Source organism: Oratosquilla oratoria, chromosome 4 (assembly GCF_046742065.1).
Source record: "Oratosquilla oratoria isolate Oo_2021 chromosome 4, ASM4674206v1, whole genome shotgun sequence".
Lineage (NCBI taxonomy): Eukaryota > Metazoa > Arthropoda > Malacostraca > Stomatopoda > Squillidae > Oratosquilla > Oratosquilla oratoria.
The window spans coordinates 56415169-56438648 of NC_134780.1; the positions used below are offsets into that span (position 1 = coordinate 56415169).

At 38.3% G+C, this 23480-nt stretch overlaps 1 protein-coding gene across 1 annotated transcript; it reads right to left on the bottom strand.

The window, feature by feature from the left end:
- Nucleotides 1-242: 242 nt before the first annotated feature.
- mRpL23 (mitochondrial ribosomal protein L23) lies at nt 243-22949 on the bottom strand. The gene is made up of 4 exons (XM_076184206.1): nt 22810-22949; nt 13043-13248; nt 11430-11503; nt 243-1328 (listed from the first exon to the last, which is right to left on the bottom strand). The coding sequence occupies exons 1-4, from the start codon at nt 22821-22823 to the stop codon at nt 1167-1169; spliced, it is 456 nt and encodes a 151-aa protein (XP_076040321.1). The 5' UTR covers nt 22824-22949; the 3' UTR covers nt 243-1166.
- Nucleotides 22950-23480: the final 531 nt, after the last annotated feature.

Genomic DNA, 23480 nt, shown 5'->3' on the forward strand with positions numbered 1-23480 from the left:
AAAACAGTCTAGATAAAATGAGATATGAAGACGGAACACTACGAGCATAGCTCCCCTTCCCGTAAAATACAACTAGGTAAATACACACATACATATATGTATATATATCTTTTTTAATATAAACTTGAAGCTAGATATGATAATTGGAAAGTAAGAGACAGCCCCAGAAACATTGTTCCTTTCTTGTATACTACAATTCAGTAAATACATACAAATTATCTACTGCATTAAATCACACAACATTACTTGAAAAAACATTTATTCACATCTATTTACAAGTTCCATCTTACTCATGAAAATAATATACAATATTTATAAAAAGAATTAACAATCTGACTTCTTTCACCTGCTGAACAATATTAACTGAAAGCAATCCTAGCTTCCTCTGAAAGGGGGAGCTCATGATATTCAACCAAATCAATCGTAATCACTATACTCTCTGAAGTACTCAGCAGAGAGGCTTATTTTGAGCATCTTGCTGTGAATATGTTTCACAATTATATTTGCAAAAGGAGAGCCCTACACAATGAAAACATCAACACTATCATGATTAACCTGTTCAGCATGAGAATAAATTCTGATGATTTTGAAGATCTATCCATCCATATATACCAAGTGCTTCTTCCCCGTATAGGGGATGTAACCAAGCCAAAGGCATGTAACCACTCCCATCCATTTCACTCCCATCCACCTCCCTTGTTTCCTTCTCTAGTAACAAAATTATTACATGGTATCTAGCAATTAGGCAGATTTGCAAATATGTTAATTTAAAAAACTTGTTCTGTATCATAACACCATTACAAATTAAATAACCAATAACCAAAGTTTTCTGCTTATTCAGTAAACACAAATAAAAAGTATTATGATAAACCAATAAGCTAAATTGAAAAAAGAACTAATGTATGAAAAACTAAAATAATTTCAGAAAGAAAGAGAGAGAGAGAAAACATTCTCAGAGCGATATAAATAAATAAAAACTAGGAGAAATGAACTGAAACAACAAACCAAAAGTCTTCCATTTTTTCTTTTTCCACTGTAAATGCATCTTCCTTTTTTGCAAATACAAAATAAAGGAAAAACATAGTAGCAAGTGGGAGTGACCTTGAAAGGAAGAATGGGGATTTAAGAGAGCTTTAGTATAGTGGAATAAAAGAAGACAGTAGAAATCAAATCCCAAACCAGGATGGTACATCTTTCCTGTGTGCATTCTTCCCAACAGATTTGTTCCATTCTTTTTTAAGGGTGTCTAATTGTTCCAGCTGCTTATCTTGCTCCTTTTGCTTCTCTTCTGGGAATAGGTCAGGAAATTCAAATGTTTGGTCGCCAGCCTGAAATTTGAGAAAACACAAATACACTTCATATGCAGGTCCTAAAGTTACGACAAAGTTCCATTCCTACACCACATCATGAATGTAATTTGAGCATAGGTTGGAACCAGCCTCACCTACAGTATGTCATTTATACTAGTGTTATAGCATATTCATAATATAGGGCATAAAAACATAGCTACTGTTCATGTATCTCTCAGAAAATAGAAGTAAAACACAAAGTAGAGGAGACAAAGAGGAGAGCAGATGTGAAATGGGGTAAGGGTATGACAGAAAATTTTGAAAGTAATAAAAAGATGTTTTGGAAAGAAATTAAGAGAGGAAGAGGAGCCGAATCAAGTAGAGAAGAAAAGGCAAAAGGTGCAGATGGAGAGATGACAATGGAAGAGAAGGCAGTAAGGGGAAGATGGGCAGAATATTTTAGGGAGTTGCTAAATGTGAAGGAGGATAGGGAGGGAAAGATAGTTGCAGTGAGAAATGCTAAGAAAATGACCGTGATGAGTGAGGATAATGGAGGAGAAATAAGGAAATATGAAGTGAAGGCAGTTGTTAAGATGATGAAAGCAGGCAAGGCACCTGGTCTGGATGGATGCCATGCAGAATGTCTAAAAAAAGGAGGTACAGAGATGGTGGACTAGCTGGTGAGGTTATTTAATGTTTGCTGGAGAGGATGGGTAGAGGTTGTGTAGATCAGATTTTTGTGGTAAGACAGATATGTGAGAAAGCTATAGGAAAGGGGAAGGATATTTTTTGGGCTTTTATGGATCTGGAAAAGGCTTATGACAGGGTAGACAGGAAGGCACTGTGGGAGGTTTTGCGGATATACAGGATAGGAGGAAAGCTTCTAGGAGCTGTCAAGAGTTTTTATGAGAGTAGTAGAGCATGTGTCAGGATTAGAAATGGAGAGAGTGAGTGGTTCGAGGTAAAGGTGGGACTTCGTCAAGGATGCGTTATGTCTCCCTGGCTGTTCAACTTATACATGGATGGGGTGGTGCGAGAGGTAAATGCAAGGGTGGTGGGTCAGGGATTGGAGATGGTAAAAGAAAATGGAGAAAAGTGGGAGGTGAGTCAGCTGTTGTTTGCAGACGACACTGCGCTTGTGGCAGGATCGGAGGAGGGATTGTGTGAGTTGGTGACAGAGTTCGGGAGAGTGTGTGAAAGAAGAAAGCTGAAGATAAATGTGGGTAAAAGTAAGGTGATGAGATGTACAAGGGGTGAAAGTGGCAGCAGACTGGAAGTGAGCATTAAGGAAGAGCGACTGGAGGAAGTGGATAGTTTTAGATAGTTGGGTGCAAATGTGGCAGGAAAAGGTAGTGTGGAGGTGGAGGTAGAATGTAGATTGAGAGAAGCGAGTAAATGCCTTGGTGGATTAAAAAGTGTAATGAGGAATAGACATTTGGGAATGGATGCTAAGAGGAGACTGTATGAAGGAATGATTGTGCCAACAACACTGTATGGGGCAGAAACATGGAACATAACGAGAGGAAGAGAGGAGTTTGAATATGTTTGAGATGAAGTGTCTGAGAAGCATGATGGGGGTTACTAGGCTGGATAGAGTGAGAAATGAGGTGAGGAGGAGAACAGGGGTGGAAAGGGAGTTGAGAGATAGGGTTGATGAAAGAGTATTAGGATGGTTTGGACACATGGAAAGAATGAATGAGGAAAGACTAGTAAAAGAGGTATGGAAGGCAGATGTGGAGGGAGTGAACATGAGGGGATGTCCTAGGATGAGATGGATGGGGTGAAGGGGGCTTTGGGGAAGAGGGGAATGTCTGTTGAGGAAGGACGGGAGAGGACAGAGGACAGAGGACAGGGGTGAATGGAGAATGGTTGTATATGGATGATGTTGTGATGCATGAGGTGGAATGGGTGGGGGGATGGAGGGTGAGGTAGTATGTGTGAGAAAAATTTTGACGCAGCCCGAAGGGATTTCTCCCCATCTTCTTTTCTGCATGGGGGGATGGAGAGGGGGGTCGCCAATTTAATAAAGTGGCCTTGCTCTGGATGTGCTGTGTCTTGCGACACTGCCTCTGACCCAGGGCAGTGGACAGGGTGCAGGGATGACCCGTCATCCAGGAGGTGCTAAGATAAGAGGGAGGGTGGAGGGGAGTGGAGTGTATTTAGGGATGGAATGGGTGGGAATATTTTTATGTCTTTTTCTTTTTGGCTACCTCCCTTGTAAGGGGGAAAAAGCCTTGGTATATGTATGTTTGTATGTACTGTTCATGGATGCATTCTTTATCCTTAATAATTGTAGCAACATTTGTCTGGCTTAGGCCATGCAGCTAGCCAATGTTCATTGGTGTTTCTCCCTTTCATGATATTTAACTTAACTTCTATGGTGACTGCTTTCCTTTTTTTTTTTGATGCACTGCCATCAGAAGAATCTGTCTTTTGCTTGGGAGCCATAATGATGGGCGAAAAGTAAGCAACACAAATGATCACGTGAATGGTAAGTTGTAATACAGCACTGCCAGCATCATAACTACAAAACAGCTCCTCATTCCTCACTCTATCCATCTTCATAACTTCCATCATACTTAACACTTCATTTCAAACCTATTTAAGCTCTTCCTTTCTGCCTCCTCTAAATTCCAAGTCTTTGCCCCACACATTGTCATGGGCATGATCACCCCTTCATTCAGTCTTCTGTTTACATTTATCCCCAGATAGATACCTATTTCTCATGACATTTTTTACACATCCATGGCATTTATTTGCTTCTCTTACTCTATAATTTAACTTCATCCCAACTCCTTCATTCCATGCTACATGTGTCCATGAGTATCAATTCTTCTCCTTCTTCAGTCTCTCTCTTTTAAGACTAATCTCCAACTCATGGCCACCCTCTTCACTTATACATCTCATCACATTATCTTTGGCCACTGTTACTTTCAGCTTTCTCCTCTCACATACCCTTCCAATCTCTACCACTAGCTGCCTCAGTTCCTCCTCTGACCCAGCCATATGTGCATCATCATCAACAAACAACAAATAGCTCACCTCCCACTTGCCTAAACTCTATTTACCAACTCCAAACCCCCACCCACCACCCTTGTAATTACCACCCATACCACCTCATCCATGTACACTTTGAACAACCATGGTAGCATTACACAACCCTGGTACAGCCCAACTTCACCTCAAACAATTCACTCTCCCCGTTCCCTACCATCACACAAGCTCCACTTCTCACATAAAAGCTTCTGACTACCCTCAACAGCCTTCCACTTATCTCATACATCTATAACACATTCCACAATGCTTTCCTATCAATCCTCACATCCCTTCTCCAAATCCAAATCCATAAGACTAAAAGACATCTTTACCTTTTGCCAAATACTTCTTGCATATCTACCTAACTACAATATTTTTATCTATGTATCCTTTTTTTTCCTGTATCCACGCTATTCTTACTCAATTACTCCCTCTGTTCCCCTCTTAATCCTGTCAACTAATACTCTCCCATATATTTTTCTCACTACACTCAACAGACTGGTCCCTCTAAAGCAATGGTTCTCAACATGGGTCAATTTCATTTTTTTGGGGGGCAATTTGATTTTTAGGTGTTTTGGTAATCAAAGTCTATGTTCTTGTGATCTATTAGCCGTAACATCACTAAACGAGGAGATCTGAGACTGAAGCTAACTAAATTAGTTCCTAATATAAAATCTCTTTGCAGCAGGCATGAAGCACAAGGGTCTCACTGACTGGCTTTATTGTACTTATCTTGAGATGAGCTCAAATAATATTTGTATTTGATTGATACCTTTACTTCACTGTACATTGTACAATTTAATTTAAAGTACTGATCAAAGTATTACAGAAAAGGCTTCCTTTGAAATTAGTTTGTGTTTATATTATAAATTTCAATTCTCTATTACATGCTTTGAAACCTTTTTTTTTTTTTTGTATAAAAAAAATAATATAAGACAATCCACATATATTTCAGCATTCTAGTTTTTTTTTTTCTTTTTACTACCTGTGAAGACAGGGGTGAATGAAGAATGGTTGTATATAGATGATGTTGTGATGCATGAGGTGGAATGGGTGGTGGGATGGGGGGTGAGGTAGTATGTGTGAGAAAAATTTTGACGCAGCCCAAAGGGATTTCTCCCTTTCTGCATGAAGGAACAGAGAGGAGGGTCGCTGATTTAATGAAGTGGCCTTGCTGTGGATGTGCTGTGTCTTACGACACTGTTTCTGACCCACGGCAGTGGACACGATGCAGGGATGACCTGTCATCCAGGAGGTGCCAAGATAAGAGGGAGGGTAGAGGGTGGAGGGGAGTGGAGTGTATCAGGGATGGAATAGGTGAGAATGGTTTTTATACCTTTATTTTTTGGCTACCTCCCTTGTAAGGGGAAAAAAGTCTTTGGTATATGTATGTACTACCTGTGAATACTCTTTTATTATTAAATTTAACTTTTTTATTACAGTATTTTAATACCACAATGTTTTTTTTCATTTTCTTTTTTAGCAATTTGTTGCTCAGAACTTTGTCTTTTGTTTATTTAATTTTTCTTTTCCATGGATGCCATATTGTTTTTAAGTTTGTTTATACCTATGATTTAACAAACTTTAACTTTAAATTTTAAGTAGAAAATAAAAGTTTAAAAATTAAATCAAGGTATTGGTGTTTTAAGCTTCTTCACCTGAAACAGAGATAATTTTTTAAATAAGAATTACATATCACCACATGGGGGGCATCTGGATTCTAGAGGTGATTAGTTGGGGCATGGCCAAAAAAAGGTTGGGAAACACTGCTCCAGAGCTACTACATTCATATTTGTTCCCTAGTGTTTGTGCATATATGGTGGCACACTTCCTCCCCTTAACCACATATGAAACAATCCCAATAGCCTGCCCATTATAATTTCTCCCTTTGTCACTCTATGCGACATCCACCTAATCCAGGTGCCTTACCAGCTTTCATCACTTTCAACACTTTTTATGTCTCATTTATTCTTATAGCCCTATCATTCTCCTTTCCCATCTTAGTCACTTTCCTGGCATCTCCTATTGCTACAATCAAATTCACCCTGGCCTTCACATTCAATAAATCCCTCCCATGTCTGAACCTCAAAAACATCTAAACAAACCCTAAACAGGTCCCATGAATCCAAATAGGGCCCACAAAGTAATTTGAACTGCTTGTGCACTGTGTAACGGTGACACAGAAAGAAATACGGGACCAAATAAAAACCTTGATGTCAGAAAGTCATACGGGCCCAATGGAATTGCGAATTGGATATTGAAAGAATGTATAGATGAACTAATAGACAAAATACATAAGATTTGACTTCCCACTCAAAGAAGGAAAAGTACCACAAGATTGGAAAAATGCAAATATTATACCAATATACAAAGGAGGAGACAAAGAAAATCCAACAAACTATAGACCAGTATCCCTTACAAGCACAGTAGCAAAAATATGCAAAAAAGTTATTAAAAATAAATGTATTAAACACTTGGAAGAGAACAAAATACTAAATCCTAAACAATTTGGTTTTTTGAAGTGGAAGATCATATACTACAAACTTAATATGCTTTTACTCAAGATTAACAGAAATAATACAAGAAAGAGACGGATGGGCAGATTGTGCTTTCTTGGACTTACAAAAGGCTTTTGACAAAGTACCACAACAAAAGCTACTATGAAAGATTGAAACAATAGGTGGAATACAAGGAGAGTTATTGAGCCAGACCAGTGCTTGATAAAGTGGTATTGACAGCAACATGCTCATGGTGTAATGGTGCAATATTAAGCTCCAGGGATCCAAAACTTCAAAATGTGTAGCTTTTCCAATTTAAACTACAATATAGCTTACCAAACATGAAAGTGTATGGTGAATATCTTGATGCCAAATAGGAGGTAACTGACCAGTATTCCAAAGAAATAATGGATCTGATCAAGAAAAGAGGACTTTTACTTGATCATTTGTATAAAATATATGAAACTGGTTTGTAACCACTCAATCCCAGAAAACACATTATCAAGTAAAAAAGAAAAACAGTGCCTGACAGAAAACTGTGTAAAGTGAGACACTAATGGGTGGTGCAGATGCACTAGGTTCCCACCATCTGAAACTTCTTGTCACAGGTAAGGCAAAACAATCTTTTTGCTTGCATGGCCTGATGGATTCTCTGCCAGTTCATTTGAGTTCAGCCAATCCAGTGGCTATTGCTAGTTACCTGGGACCCATGGGCCCACTGCAAGAAAGACCTGGGGCAATGGATTGATTGACTGAATAAGATATTGGTCAAATGTAATGTGCAAAGATTGAAATATGTCTTTTTATCAAACTTAATATCATACAAAAACTTTATGTGTATAGTATCATAGTGCCTCTTCCACAACCACCAGTCTCACCAACTTGAAAATACAAAAGTAAAGAAAGCACATATATCTTACTCTAATGCAAGACACAACTACACATACATACATACATATACCAAAGGCTTTTTTCCCCATTACAAGGGAGGTAGCCAAAAGAAAAAGGCATAGAAACCACTCCCACCCATTCCATCCCCTACATACTCCACTCCCCTCCACCCTCCCTCTTATCTTGGCACCTCCTGGATGACGGGTCATCCCTGCATCTTGTCCACTGCCCTGGGTCAGAAGCAGTGTCGCAAAACACAGCACATCCACAGCAAGGGTGCTTCATTAATTCAGCAACCCCCCTCTCTGTACCTTCATGCAGAAAATGAGAAGACAGGGAGAAATCCCTTCGGGCTGCGTCAATTTATTTCTCATACATATCCCTCACCCCCCATTCCCCACCCACTCCCCCTCATGCATCACAGCATCATCCATACACAACCCTTCTCCATTCACCCCTATCTTCTGTCCTCTCCTGTCCTTCCTCAACAGACATTACTCTCTTTCCCAATGCCCCTTTCACCCCATCCATCCATCTCATGTTCACTCCTTCCACCTCTGCATTCCACACCTCTTTTACTAATCTTTCTTCACTCATTCTTTCCATATGTCAAAACCATCCTAATACTCTTTCATCAACCTTACCTCCCAACTCCCTTTCCATCCCTGTTCTCCTCCTCACCTCCTCATTTCTCACTCTATCTAGCCTAGTAACCCCTATCATACTTCTCAGGCATTTCATCTCAAACACATTCAAACTCCTTCTCTCTTCCTCTCTTATGTTCTATGTTTCTGCCCCATACAGTGCTGTTGGCACAATCACTCCTTCATACAATCTCCTTTTAGCATCCATTCCCAGATGTCTATTTCTCATTACACTTTTTAATCCCCCAAAGCATTTACTTGCTTCTCTCAATCTACATTCTACCTCCACCCCCACTCCTCCCTTTCCTGCCCCATTCGCACCCAAGTATCTAAAACTATCCACTTTCTCCAGACTCTCTCCCTTATTACTCACTTCCAGCATGCTGCCACTCTCTCCCCTTGTACATCTCATCACCTATCTTCAGCTTCCTTCTTTCACACACCTTCCCAAACTTTGTCACTAACTTCCTCAATCCCTCCTCTGATCCAGCTACAAGCACAGTGTTGTCAGCAAACAACAGTTGGCTTATCTCCCACTTTTCTCCATTTTCTTTAACCATTTCCAACCCCCTACCCACTACCCTTTCATTCACCTCTCGCACCACCCTATCCATGTATGGATTGAACAGCCAGGGCAACATAACACATCCCTAACAAAGTCCCACCTTTACCTTGAACCACTCACTCTCTCCATTTCTAATCCTAACACAAGCTCTACTACTCTCATAAAAACTTTTGACTGCTCTTAACTGCTTTCCTCCTATCCCATATATCTGCAATACCTCCCACAGTGCCTTCCTGCCTACTTGTCATAAGCCTTTTCCAGATCCATAAAAGCCCAAAAAACATCCTTACCTTTTCCTATAGCTTTCTCACATATCTTACAACAAAAATCTGATCTACACAACCCCTACCTGTCCTAAAACCACACTGTTCCTCACCAATTACTCCCTCTGTTCCTCTCCTAATCCTCTCAATCAAGATCCTCCCACAAGCCTTCCCAACTACACTCAACAAGCTGATCCCTCTGAAACTACTACACTCATACTTGTCCCCCTTTCCCTTGTAGAGTGGAACTATACAGGCCCTCCTCCAGCACTCTACCTTCTCTTAAACAAACATTAAATAACCTCACCAGCCAGTCCACCATAACTGTATCTCCTTTTTTCAGACATTCTGCATGGCATCCATCCAGCCCAGGTGCCTTAACTGCTCTCATCATCTTAACAGCTTTCACTTCATTTTTCCTTATTTCTCCCCCATTTTCCTCACTCATCACTGTCACTTTCTTAGCGCTTCCCACTGCAATTACCTTTCCTTCCCTATCCTCCTTCACATTTAGCAACTCCTAAAATACTCTGCCCACCTTCCTCTCACTGCTTTCTCTTCCATTATCATGTCTCCATCTGCACCTTTTACTTTTTCTTCTCTACTTGATTCACCTCCTTTTCCTCTTTTAATTTCTTTCCAAAACATCTTTTTATTACTTTCAAAATTTTCTGTCATACTCTTACCCCATTTCACATCTTCTCTCCTCTTTGCTTCCTTTATCTTATGCTTTACTTCTCTTTACTTTGTACCTCTCATATGATTCCCTCATCCTAATTTGTAACCAACCTATGAAAGCCTGCCTCTTCTCTTCTACACTCTTCTTTGCTTCCTCATCCCACCACTTATTACCCTTCCTTCTATTTCCTTCCATCGTCCTTGTTGCACACACCATCTTTGCACACCTTATGACTCCCTCCTTGAACCATCCCCATTCCTCCTCCATTCCTAGTTCTACTCTATCCTTCACTACCTCCCACTCCTCTCTCAGCTTCTTCTTATACTCTTTCTCCTTTTCTTTCTCATTTAAGCAATTCACTCTAAGTACTTCCCTACCTTCTGCCCTTTTCCTCTTTCTCCATCTATTCTCCACTCTCAACTTACCTTCCACCAGAAAATTATCTGATATTCCCCCACACTCTCCCCTTAGAACATGTACATCTTTAACTCCGCCTACCATACTTCTGGTCACCACTATATAGTCCATTAATGCTCTATCTGCCACCCTTCCATCCACCACCATCTCCCATGTGTACTTATGCTTGAATTTCTTCCTAAACACTGTATTTGCTATCATCAATTCTCTTTCGAGACACATCTCCACCATCAACTCTCCATTACGATTTTTTCCTGGAACTCCATACTTCCCAATCTGGGGTATTTGCTGCAAGTTATTGATACTTTAGGGTCTATATGGGGTGCCCCTATGGACCAGAGCCACACATCATTTTGTCTGTGATAGTGATAGACTCTGTTCATAAAGAAATGATGACACTTTTATTATACTGCGACTGTACCTCCGTTATGCTGTCCCCCAACCCCTTGTTACTGTCCTGTACCATTTCTCTGAAAATCTAATTTCCTTTTTTCACCTACCCTGTGGTGAGGGAAAAGAATGCTACCACCAAGTCTTCCCACTTGAGTTGTAAGAGGCGACGGGGATAGGACTAGGAATCCTTCTACCTGTAGCCCCACAAGGGACATTCCTAAAAAAAAGTAAAGGCATAAGAGGGTCTAGGAGTTTTCCAACCAGTACCCTAAGGTTTGGGTCTTTTAATGTGTGTGGATGTGGTACAGATAAGAATAAAAGGGAAGAGATAGGCAGTATGTTTGTGAGAAGAAAGATGGATGTGCTGGCATTGAGTGAAACTAAGTTGAAAGGGAGGGGTGAGTGTGAGTTTGGGAGTGTAGTTGGGAGGTTCTCAGGAGTGAAGAAGGGACAAGGGAGAGAAGGGGTGGCTATACTAGTAAGTGAAGAGATAGGTAAGCATGTGGTGGAGTGGAAGGAGGTTTCTTTAAGGTTGATGTGGATACAAGTGAAGCTGGGAAGGGAGATGTGGGTCTTTGTTAGTGCATATGGGTCTGGTAGTGAGAAGAGTATAGAGGAAAGGGAGGCTTTTTGGATAGATTTAAATGAGTGCATAGAGGGCTTAGGAAGAAATGTCAATGTAGTTGTATTGGGAGACCTTAATGCTAGGGTAGGAAATGAACCAATAGGACACAACTAAAAGCAAATAACTTACCAGAGTGACATAGGCAATTTTGTAATCATCGTCTTTGACAACGTACCCTCGTACAGCATTCCTTTTAAACTTGCCTGAAAATGATGATTCATTATGTTTAATAGTTTCATGACACATATAGACAGAGTCCATTTCTAGCCTTACCACAAGAAACAACAGCTTAGTTCTACTACTTTTACATTACAACTTACAACTGAAAAGGATCTAGTATATACCATAGAATTTACCACCTATGAACACCCCAACCATCCTCACCACCTTAACACATACACACTCATATGACTGCAAAAGAATAAATATAATTCTGCTGTTCCTGCATTTGTCTCCACTGACAAGATTCCACATCCACTTGCCATCTTCGATCCTAAGCTCCTTTAATGTTTTGCATTTCCTCATCTTCCCCATTCTCTCATCTTAATCTTCTACTTTTTATTCCTTCCTTCCCCTCTTCAAGCATCCCTTTACCAAATAATGTTTCTCTATCTTTCAGATATTTCATATACATTGCTTAAGAATGTATAATGCACCATAAATTGCCCCTAAACTTTACCTATGAAAATGACCCTAACATGATTCAGACTATACATACTGTACACATATATAATATTTTGTATCCAAAAAATAATCACCATCATCTTTACCATGCTCTAATTATAACTGTACAAAAAAAAAAATTAAAACCATACCATTATGCTATCAGACATTTACATTGCTGCATTGTGAAGTGATTCTTTGCCACTGTTGTCTTTGGAGTGACCCCACAACTAAAATACAATTCAGTAGGATGCTCATTGACTGAATAGGTTAGAATGTCACTACTTGCAGGAGAGGTTGAGGTGACAGCATGTTTGAAATATACCACTAGTGAGTTGGACCAAGGGCATGTTTGAAATATACCACTAGCGAGTTGGACCAAGTGTATGTTTCATTAAATTCCATGCTAGAAATTCCTATGTAAGGGGAACTGTCCTAGCCTCCTGATAGGGGGGAGTCTGTGATGTTAAACCAAATCAATCATCAACCACAATTCAGTAAATACATTCCACTGCTAGTAATGAGCATTCATGGTAATAAATAGGGTCAAACATACATATGGGTGATGTTCACCGCCACCAATGGCCAGTTCTGGACTAAGAGAAAATAGGAGACTAGATGCATTGAGTATCTTCTCATAAAACTCAGCTAGGTAAATACAAAATCATCAGCTCACAATTAAGGTAACACCACTTATGAATTTAACACTACACATCATTTGTATCCATTTTCTAGTGCATAACAGGGTGGCTGAATAAATAGTACTGGAATTGTAATCTACTAGCCCTGAGCATTAAGAAGATAGAAGAAAGAGGAAAGAAGTAAGTAGAAGAAAATGAAAGAAGAAAGAAGTACAAACAGAAAAAGAAAATGAAAGAAGTACAAGCAGATAATGAAAGAAGCAAATGATAAAAGAAGAAGAAAAAAAAAAAAACTGATGATAAGTAAACAGATCTGAATAATAATGACAATTAAAAGGTAATCCATAGTAAACATTTTACTCATTCCTATGAAGGCTATCTAGATTAATGAAAGTAAATACATTAAAAATGCATCTTCAAAGATACAAGACAATTTACCCATGTGAATTCTGGTGTGAACAGCTGCTACTGGCACATTGTAGATTTGTTCCAGGTAATTTTTTACATCAAATTTGCTCATTTGCATGGAGCACTCAAACTGAACAACATTTGGAGGCTGAGAGTAGCGTGGTTTAACCAATTTCATGATGAAGTTTGGGAGAAAAACTCTTAACTGTGGGTTACCTCGTTGGTACAGGGGATACCTGAAAAAGCGAGAAAACAAAAATAATAATAATACTTCATTATACTGTAAGTACTTCCAGCTAACGACTCTTTCATAATTTTTTAATTTTGATATTACACACTGGCTGTTACTTTCTGGTTTTCTTACAAATAGACTGAGTAAAGTTTCTGGTGAAAATGAGTAAGAGAACAGGCAGGCTTTAGAATTGGACTTAGAACTAAATCATCTGTTAATTATGAAAAGGCCACTGACTTGGAAGAACAAATAGCAATATATGTAAACTGGGTGCAAACAAATACACTGTAAGACTTCTACAGCTTTCAGAAATGGGACAGCATTTACAGAAAAGGTACTATTGAATTCAAGATTTGTGAGATATGCTGAGTGATCCTAACAAAGAAAGTCTCAAAGTAGGTCTGAAAAGGAGTAAGAATAAACAATAACTGCTGCCTCAAGTTTAATGACTGGAAACCTGTAGTCTCACAGTGGCTGGGAAGTCCTTAAGCCCTTCCACAGATCCCCATATGAAGAAACTTTGGGCTCCTGTATGTGTTGGATCAATGTGGGAGTACTTCTATATCACAAGTTGAAAATACAGTAATATATATATATATATATATATATATATATAAAATAATTCCAACAGTTGCTCCGGGGTTCAAACCAAGGTCCTGCTCTAAACTGAGGTGATTGTTAGAATTATTTCATTGGTACTTACTTCATATATATATATATATATATATATATATATATATATATATATATATATATATATATATATATATATATATATATATATATATATATATATATACACACATATACAGTAAGTCCTCATTATATGGTACATATCCATTCCTAAAATCCTTACCGCAAATTGAAATTACCGTATACCGTACCCATTATAACATGTAATAATAGGATATGGCAGACGTACCTTCTCCCTGCTCTTTCCTCTTCAAAACATGAGTGGATAACGTATCTGAATTTTTCTTAACGTAAATAGAATCGGGGGTAGTAATTACCAAATACCGTAACTGTGAACTTACCGGATAAAGAATTACCGTATAAGGACTCACTGTGTATATATATATACAGGAATACCTCACTATATGACCAAGTGCTATAAAATAGGTAAAACAAATGTTAGGTGTATGTGAAAGCCCCAGGCAATTTTTTTTTTTTTTTTTTTTTTTTTTTTTTTTTTTTTGACAGGGTCCATGAATACTACCCCTTATTTACATGTAAAAATGTAAAACCCACTTCAATATACAAATTTTCACATTGCAACCAGTCAGCTGGGAACACAACTTTGTTGTATAGTAAGGTATTCCTGTATATATAAATATATACTTGACCCTCATTTTTCAGGATTAAATGGTGCAGGAACTGGTTCTGATAATGAAAAAATCTGGATAACACAATTGTATATATATAATGCAAATAAAATTAAATAACTGTCCTGAAAAAGATAAACGATAACAGAACTAAAGTTTTGCTTGCCTTAACAATATGGACAATATATTTACACAATTTACAGGACCAAGAAAATGTGTTATTCTTGGTCCATGGCCTCACTATCTGAAGTAAAGTCCTCAAAGTCACTGCAGGCCCCAGGTTCAAGGATGTCTGGGGCTGTAGGACCAAATGTACCAGGTTCAGGGCTGCCTGGGGCTGGGGACATAGGATGGCGAACTGGGGAGAAGTTGGTGACTTTTGTTTGATGGCCACCTTGGTACTGCTCTTTAATAATTAATTCCCTCAGCATCCTGAGAGACCCTTAGTGTGAGCTGGCTTCTGAAATGTTGCTGTACGTTCTGTAGTCAAGCAGAGCATCTATGTAAGTTCTCAGAGTAGATAATTTAACTTTCTTGACCAGTACCTCATCCTCATCTTCACTGCTGTTCGCCTCAGTATTAGTAACAGAAGCCACAATATCATCCTCAGTCATCACCTAGTACCCTGGATTATCATCTTGTTCTTCCAGCCAATCTCAGACATCATCAACACTAGGACCTGTCTCTCCACCATGCTGCAGCAACCTGTGTATGTCCTCAGCCTCAAACCCTTCAAAGTTCATTTCCATATCTTTGTCCTGCAGGAGTGTTTTCCAACAGTCTATTGTTGACACCTTCATTGCATCCCCATCATGACATAATGACACAGCCTTCAGATTATATTATAGCAAGCCGCTCAGGTGAGGGTTTGAATCCCAGTAGGATAGTTTATTTCCATATATAGACATACAGTGGTACCTTGAGATACGAATTTAATTCGTTCTGTAACCATCGTCGTATGTCAAAAAAGTCGTATCTCAAAGCAAATTTTCCCATTTAAAATAATGTAATATGTATTAATGCGTTCCAACGATATGAAACCACTCCAAAATACAGTTAAATTACATATAATATAACAATTTGTATATAAATAAACTAGTAATAACACACATAATGATAAAATAACATATTGATGTATGATAAATGTCAATAAAATCAATAAAAAAGAAAGGAGTTTTACTGTACTGTACTTACCATAGTGACAGGTGAGGTGCGGCCTGGAGGAGGAGGAGGAGGGAGGGGTGGCAGGGAATGATTTTATCTCTTTTTATTTACGTACACTTAATAACTAAACAAACACTTAATAAATAAACAAACACAAATGAAAACATTGCTAAACTAATTTATATATATATATTTTTTTTTCTAGCTTTTATTTTATTTTATTTTATTTTATTTTTTCAATTTTGTAATCATCACTTAGGCTAATCATCACTTTCATGTCGTGCCTTTTTGACCTCACTTTCCTGACTTTCATCACTTTCAGGTCTGGCCCTTTTGGTCTGACTTTCTGAGACCTTCACAAAGAAACGATCAAGAGAGGTTTGTTTCAGCGTGAGCCTATCTTTCATAGGCTTGTGTCCGGGCAGCTTCTTTTCTTCTGCCGTGATAAATGTACGCTTAGGCATTTTTTTCCAAAATAACCCAGTCTCGTCACAATTAAACACTTGATGCGGTAGGTATCCTTCGTCACTAACAAGCTTTTCAAACACCTTCACAAAGTTTTCAGCCGCCTTAATATCAGCACTAGAGGCTTCGCCATGACGAATTACTGAATGAATGCCAGTTCTTTTCTTAAAATTGTCAAACCAGCTACGACTGGCTTTGAACTCCTCACAACCTTGCGACGATTCTCCCTCGGTCTCGGCTGCATCACGCTTAAGGTCATTGAAAATGGTGCTAGCCTTCTCACAAATAATACTTTCAGAAACAGAGTCACCAGCAAATTCCTTTTCCTTAATCCATAATAAAAGTAACCGTTCCATTTCATCATGCACATCAGTTCGTAGCTTCGAAATAATGGTGACGCCTTTGGAAGGCTGCAGCTTCTTTATAGCATCCTTCTGCTTGATGATCGTGGATATTGTAGAAGGATTGCGGCCATATTCATTTGCTTAGTCGATGATACGAACACCACGCTCATGCTTCGCTATAATTTCATGCTTATCTTCCATCGATATCATTTTCTTAGGCTTTTTCTTTTCACCACCTTTGTCTTTAGCCTTGGGACCCATGGTTGATAACAAAATAAGGGTATATAATCCAAAATAAAACAAAACACAGGCACAAAACACAACGAATAAGCAAGCATGTGTGAACGAAGCGGCGGCGACAACCAAACTGGCTGGCTGAGTGAACGCACTGCTCCCTAGCGGCGCTCACGGCAATCATCGATTCGTATCTCAAATTTTTCGTCGTATGTCAGAACAAAATTGTTAGAAATTTTCATGTCGTATCTCAAAACATTCGTATGTCAGGACAGTCGTATCTCAAGGTTTTAGTGTACTGTATATATATATATATATATATATATATATATATATATATATACATATTATATATATATATTTAGTGTTCAGTTGGTTGTGCTTGTGTAATGTAATGATATGGGTGAGCAGGATTGAGGACACTTCCATAGAACTGTGTACCTATAACACTGGTCAACAGCAATTTTTCATCAGGGATTTTATGTGGTGTTTAATATGTAGTTTTGTCCGCTGATTTCGAAAATGTAATCGGTTTCCTTCTATCAGGCACAATTTTTCTGATGAGATAAGAGAGGCATATAACGCCGATCAGGATCATCGCTACATGTAATCGTCTTATACAGGCAAGTTCTGATTGGCATTTCATAACCAATTGTGTACATTATGTAATTTCATGTTCATCGTTATGATTTTAGATAGCTGAGTTGAGCATTTTTCACAAAATATTTTCACAAACTACAGGTGGAAAATATGTGGAGACTTGAAGGTGATTGGAATGTTGATGGGAATGCAATCAGGATTCACGAAATATTGTTGCTTTTTATGCCTATGGGACAGTCGTGCAACTGCTAAGCACTATGTGCAATCAGAGTGGCCCCTGCGAAAATCATATGAACCGGGGGTTTCTAGCGTCCAGAGTAAGCCACTTGTAAACCCAGAAAATGTTCTCCTTCCCCCTCTTCACATAAAGCTTGGCCTCATGAAACAATTCGTGAAGACACTTGCCAGGATAAACTCTGAAAGTTTTGAATACGTGAAGGCTAAGTTTACAAAAATCACTGAGGTAAAACTGAAGGAAGGCGTATTTGTAGGTCCGCAGATAAAGGAACTCCTGAAGGACAACAACTTCCTCACAACACTGGATGAGACTGAGCTTAAAGCCTGGGAATCTTTCAAATGGCTCTGTGAAAACTTCCTAGGCAACAAGAAATCTCCAGAGTTTAGAAATGGCGTGAAATGTCTTCTAGACTCCTATGCTGCAATGGGCTGTCGGATGTCACTGAAAGTACATTTTCTTGATTCACACCTGGACTTTTTTCCAGAAAACCTTGGGGCAGTATCTGATGAGCAAGGGGAACGCTTCCATCAAGATATTGCATCAATCGAACAACGGTATCAAGGATTTTGGAATGCAGGAATGTTAGCTGACTACTGCTGGATGTTATACAGGGATGATCCTCAGAAAAAACACCAAAGAAATTCCAAATCTCAAAATTTTTAAGTGGTAATCCTTTAGAGTACATTCTAACTTTGTTTTGTGCAAAACAGTTTTGATTTTGTACAATAAAATGCCATGGAAGTGTCATATCTTGTATTCAATATACCTTATAGATATGCTTTACATTCCCTGTACTTTAAAATAACAGGTATCTGTAACATTTAAATGTGACCTGATAGGGAAAAAACGGACTTCAGATTCTTAATCAGCATAAAAAATTAACACAAAAAAGTTAGTTTGCAACTCTGATGATTAAAAAAAGTTTCATTTTGTTGACTAGTGTAATCTTCATGTAAATGATATTCATACCATTATGATATCATTATAATATATAATATTTATTGTAACACCTACTAATCATGTTGCAATAGTATATCTTTAAATCCTGACCATGATAAATATAAAGACAGTTCAGATTTAATTCACACATTTACAGATGGAAGAGTACCTAAGAGAGGTCCCTCAGAGATTAATGAAATAGCTTGGCAGCAGCCAGAATTAAAGGAAAAGTAAGACTTGGAATGCATAGGAAGTAGTAGCTCTGACACCAACCCCAACAGTCAAAGTGCATAGGGTAAAAGTGATGGCTTCAGTCACAGCTATGTGCCTCCTGATGTAAGCTCCTTACCACCTTTTCTTGATCAACGAAGACACAGTCCACTCACCCCTCCCTCTCTTGTAGCAAATCAATCACTCTTGAGTAGAAGCTTTAAATGTTAGACATACATCTTCCAGATATAAAGCAAAACTGCGTGTCTGTCAAAATGTTCATTTCTTGAAGATACTTGACCTAATAGTCTTTCATAATTCTTTCACATAATTTAGCTATTATCCTGGTCAATGATACAGCTCTGTAATGTCGTGGTTATGAGAATGGACATAATGAGAAATAAGAGGGTGAGGGGGAAATCTGGAGTGGAAAGGGAGCTGGCAGATAGGACTGACCAAAGAATACTGGGATGGCTTGGGCATATGAAAAGAATGAGTGAAGAAAGACTAATATAAAGAGTGTGGAGGTCAGGCAGATGGAGTGAACTTGTAGAGAGGACTGAGAATGGGATGGATGGGGTAAAGTGGTGCCTTGGGTAAAAGAAGAATATTGAGCAGAGAATGGTGAGAGCTAGATATAGGTGTGGGTGGATAATGGTTAAGAACAGACAATAAACTGATGCAGCCTGAAGGTTTTCCTTATCTTCTCTAATTTACTTGCAAGTGGACAAAGAGGGAGGGCCACTATGTAACAAAGCAGTAGTGTTAAACAGCTTCAGCTGCTGAGTTCTACTGTGGTGCTATGTCTTGCTGCATTGCCTTTGACCCAGGCAATGCATGTGTGTGTGTGTGTGTGTGTAGGGATGGGATGAGGGTAGGGAATGATCCTCCATCCACAAGGAGCTAAGATAAGTGGGAGAAGAAATGGACATGGATGGATGTTGGTTGAGTGCGAGATGGGGGATGGTTGAGCACATACCCCCTTATAAGGGAGGGTAGAGGCTTTTTGGGATATCGATAAATATCATATTCCACAATGATCAACAGTAAGCCCCATATGACTCACCCAGTATGGGTTGACTGTGAATACCAGCCATTTCACTGTGCAAGAATAATAACTGTAGATTCATATCACATTACCATGGATTAGATTGTTATGGTCTGTGTTTTCCCAGCAGTTCAATCCTTGTGAATAATCTCTCACCACCATTATGTGTTATTTCATCCAGTATTTCATATACAGTATTGATCTAGTCAAGGGTGTTTATAGTTTGGTTAAAATACCTGTTTTTTGTAAGAAGTTGTGGAAGGATGACATATTGATATTTTACCACCCAAGAATTTTGTAATGTCATTGTTGTTTGATGGGGTAGATAAGAGAGGTGGTTGTTGTATAAATTGGATATTCTGGTGTGTTAGTGTGAGGAAAGTTTTGCATTGACAACCATTCAGGGTATTTCCTGTAATATGGTGGTCATGTATGAAAAGAGAATTTCCTGTAATTAGACATGCTGGTGCAATTTCAAAATGCAGGTTAGGCTGATATGAGGCCAGCCATGGATGTGTGTGGAGCTTCATTATTTTTTGGTGGTTTGTTGAGTGTTGCTTCCAACATTTTTGCCATGCTGTGGATTAGAGGTTGAGCTTCAAAACAAAAAGAAAATTATCTCCAATTATTCTTGATTTCCTTTTTTCACATAACAAAATTCTGGCTTAAACTGTCATGAAATCCCAGAATTTAGGGCAGCAAGTAATTTTTGGTGTTTTAACAAATTTTGTTTTGGGTAATGCCAGATGATTTCATCAGTATATGGAGAGAGATTCAAGAGATTCAAAAACAAATCACTCCTGGAGTATGGTTCTACATGGCAACATGATTTGCTCCCTATCCCACTGCTAAACATGGCAAATAGATACATGCCCTGGTTAACCAAAGATGCTCTCAGGGATCTGTGCCACTTTCAGGAGTGGTAAGGGCTTCTTTTGGCAGTTTGGCCCCCAACACTTTTATTCTTGGGATTGGGGAGTTGGTCCCATGACATAGATGCTGCCACATCAAAACAACACCCAAATGCCTATATCAAACATAAAATACTCTCTTCTCTTCCTCCACAACTACCAGACACCAGCCTCCTGAAGCATATACATAATCACATCACTCACTGCACCAACAAACTGAAAGATAATACATGACAGTTCCCCCCCCCCTGATATCCCTCCCTCCAAATCCTCTCTTCCCCAAGAGTCCAACTGACCAAGCCACAGGGCAGTTGCCAGCTAGGCTTTCTAAGTTACCAGAAGAGGTTGGACGACCGCGTCACTGATAGCTGTCCAGGATGTGACACTTCACCCCATACTATACAACATATTGTGGGTGATTGCACTGTACACATCCATGCGTGCCAACAACACAATATACACTATAAGGGATTTATGGGAACACCCTGTTACAGCCATGGCATTCGTCAGGGTGATGACACTGCTTGGCCAGTCTAGGGAAAGACTACAACAACATGGCAAATAAATTACCAACAATGTATTCCATCACCAAATATTTGAATTACCATCTGAATATTCAACTTAGCTTCATGAAAACTTCAGTCTATTATGTCAATGACAATCAGCAAACCAGTAAAATTCTAGAATCACACACAGATACTTAATTCTAAATATAGGTATTATTCCAGAAATGCACACCTAAGCGATATATAAAAAAATATGTTAATTTTATTCAATTAACATATATCATTGTAATATAAGTTTTTAGGGGCCGGAATCAACAGCAAAAAAGGTTGCTAAAAGCGATACATTAGCTACAACTCGGATGTCAGCAAGCTTCAAGATGCCATGTTTGTTGTTGAAAACAAACTAAAGGAAATCTAATAAATTAGTATTATCTAGTCTAATGACCCCTGGAGATGCTAAATGCATATATCATAGGAGGTTAGGTTAGCTTAGACCAATTTATTAAATTTCCATTTGTTCATCTTCAACAACGAACATGGCCTCTCATAGCTTGCCAACATCTAAGTTGTAGCTTATGAGTTATGTATCGCTTTTAGCAACTTTTATTGTGTTAATGATGTCTGTCACTAAAATTGTATATTACATTGATGTATTACGATTCACAAAATTAATATTTAATTTTCTATTGATATATCGCTTGGGTGTGCACTTCTGGAGATTTACCCTAATATAATATATCCTATCCTGACAACCTTTTTCCATAGAAAAAAAAAAAAAAAAAAAAAGGTCTTTGAATTGAAAAAAAAAATGAAAAGTGAAAACTATGCATGATACTGGAATAATACCAGCTAGCCCCACACTTGATGAAGGTGTGGGCAATTTTAAATTCATTTTGCCTTGTTTAGCACCAGGGTGAAGTGAGCATGTCATGAGGCTGGATTCAATTACTATATTTGTGCTAAAAACTAAATAATCAAATCTACCTTGATTATACTCTTACGGCATTCTTGGAACATTTAATGATTTTGTTCTGGATACTGCTTGACAATTTTTATCTTGGGTAAACTTCTAGTTCAAGATAGGTCATGTTACAGTTGTAAGTTGACCAAAACTTCTTTGCATTCCATTCACAAAAAGGGTGCCACAGAACTGAATAAAATTGCCTGGTTGCAACTTTGATAATGATAAATATAAACTATTATCAATTATGGGATGTTTTTTAACTAAATACATTCAGTCTCCAAGAAAGGTGTGCATTTTCTTTTTTCAATGTTAGGTGAATAAGTAGATAAACAACAATCTGTACATCAGTAGATTATGGAATTTATTTGCTGCCACATTTCCTGCCTTTACAGATAGCTATACTTTAATAACCTGATAATCTCCACTTTCTCATTCAACAGTACAACAATTATTGTCACTACAATCAGCTGTTGCCTGTACCACATTTAATTCTAAACTTCTCGTTATTATTTTTCATGACCAATCAATACTCTCATTGTATATAATGTATATGTCGACAACCAAATAAGAACATGAAATAGATGCATAGTGATTATTACATAAAATCGAATTATACTTACCACCTCGTCGACATTTTGATAATAAAGTAAAACCAACCGGTGATCGATGTCGGCAAGTAAATAAACAAAGACAATGATGATAAAATGCAAATTATATTGGACCAATAGAAACAACATCGTAGTTCTCCATTATTTAATCATATATATAAATAGTAGACAGCACAAGCACACACGAGCAATGAATAAACATTCCTTATGCATTAGGGCCCTAAAGCATGATAGATAATGAACCGCTTGAGTTTGTAACTGTAACTTAGTCATTTAATGTATAACTGTAATAACTGTCAGAACTCGATATGTTTCACAAAATGACCTTGGCATCTTCACCAATATCTAATTGAAATATAGATTTAAATACCACTGAAATTAATACAGTCCCTCAACAACTTCAGTTTTGAACAACACCAGAAGTAGTGAAGTGTTATCAAATTCTTTCATACTAACGAGCTTCACTGTACTGTCTATTTTTTTCACTCAACTGTAGTACAATACAGGGTTGTAGCTAGGTTCATGGGGTCCCATATCTATATTTCTATTCAATCTGTATTGTTGGCCTTGATTTTCCCCACAAAATAACGCAGATGTATTGAAAGTTATGCGTCTATAACATCTTGAGCAGTCTGTTGTTGTTGTTTTTTACCTCTTGTTCCTTTGTCCCAAACTAATATATC

Coding starts and splice junctions, on each gene's coding strand:
- mRpL23 (XM_076184206.1), bottom strand. Junction 11,504..13,042: donor TCACACCAGAATTCACATGG/GTAAATTGTCTT, acceptor CATCATTTTCAG/GCAAGTTTAAAAGGAATGCT. Junction 1,329..11,429: donor AAATTGCCTATGTCACTCTG/GTAAGTTATTTG, acceptor CTCAAATTTCAG/GCTGGCGACCAAACATTTGA.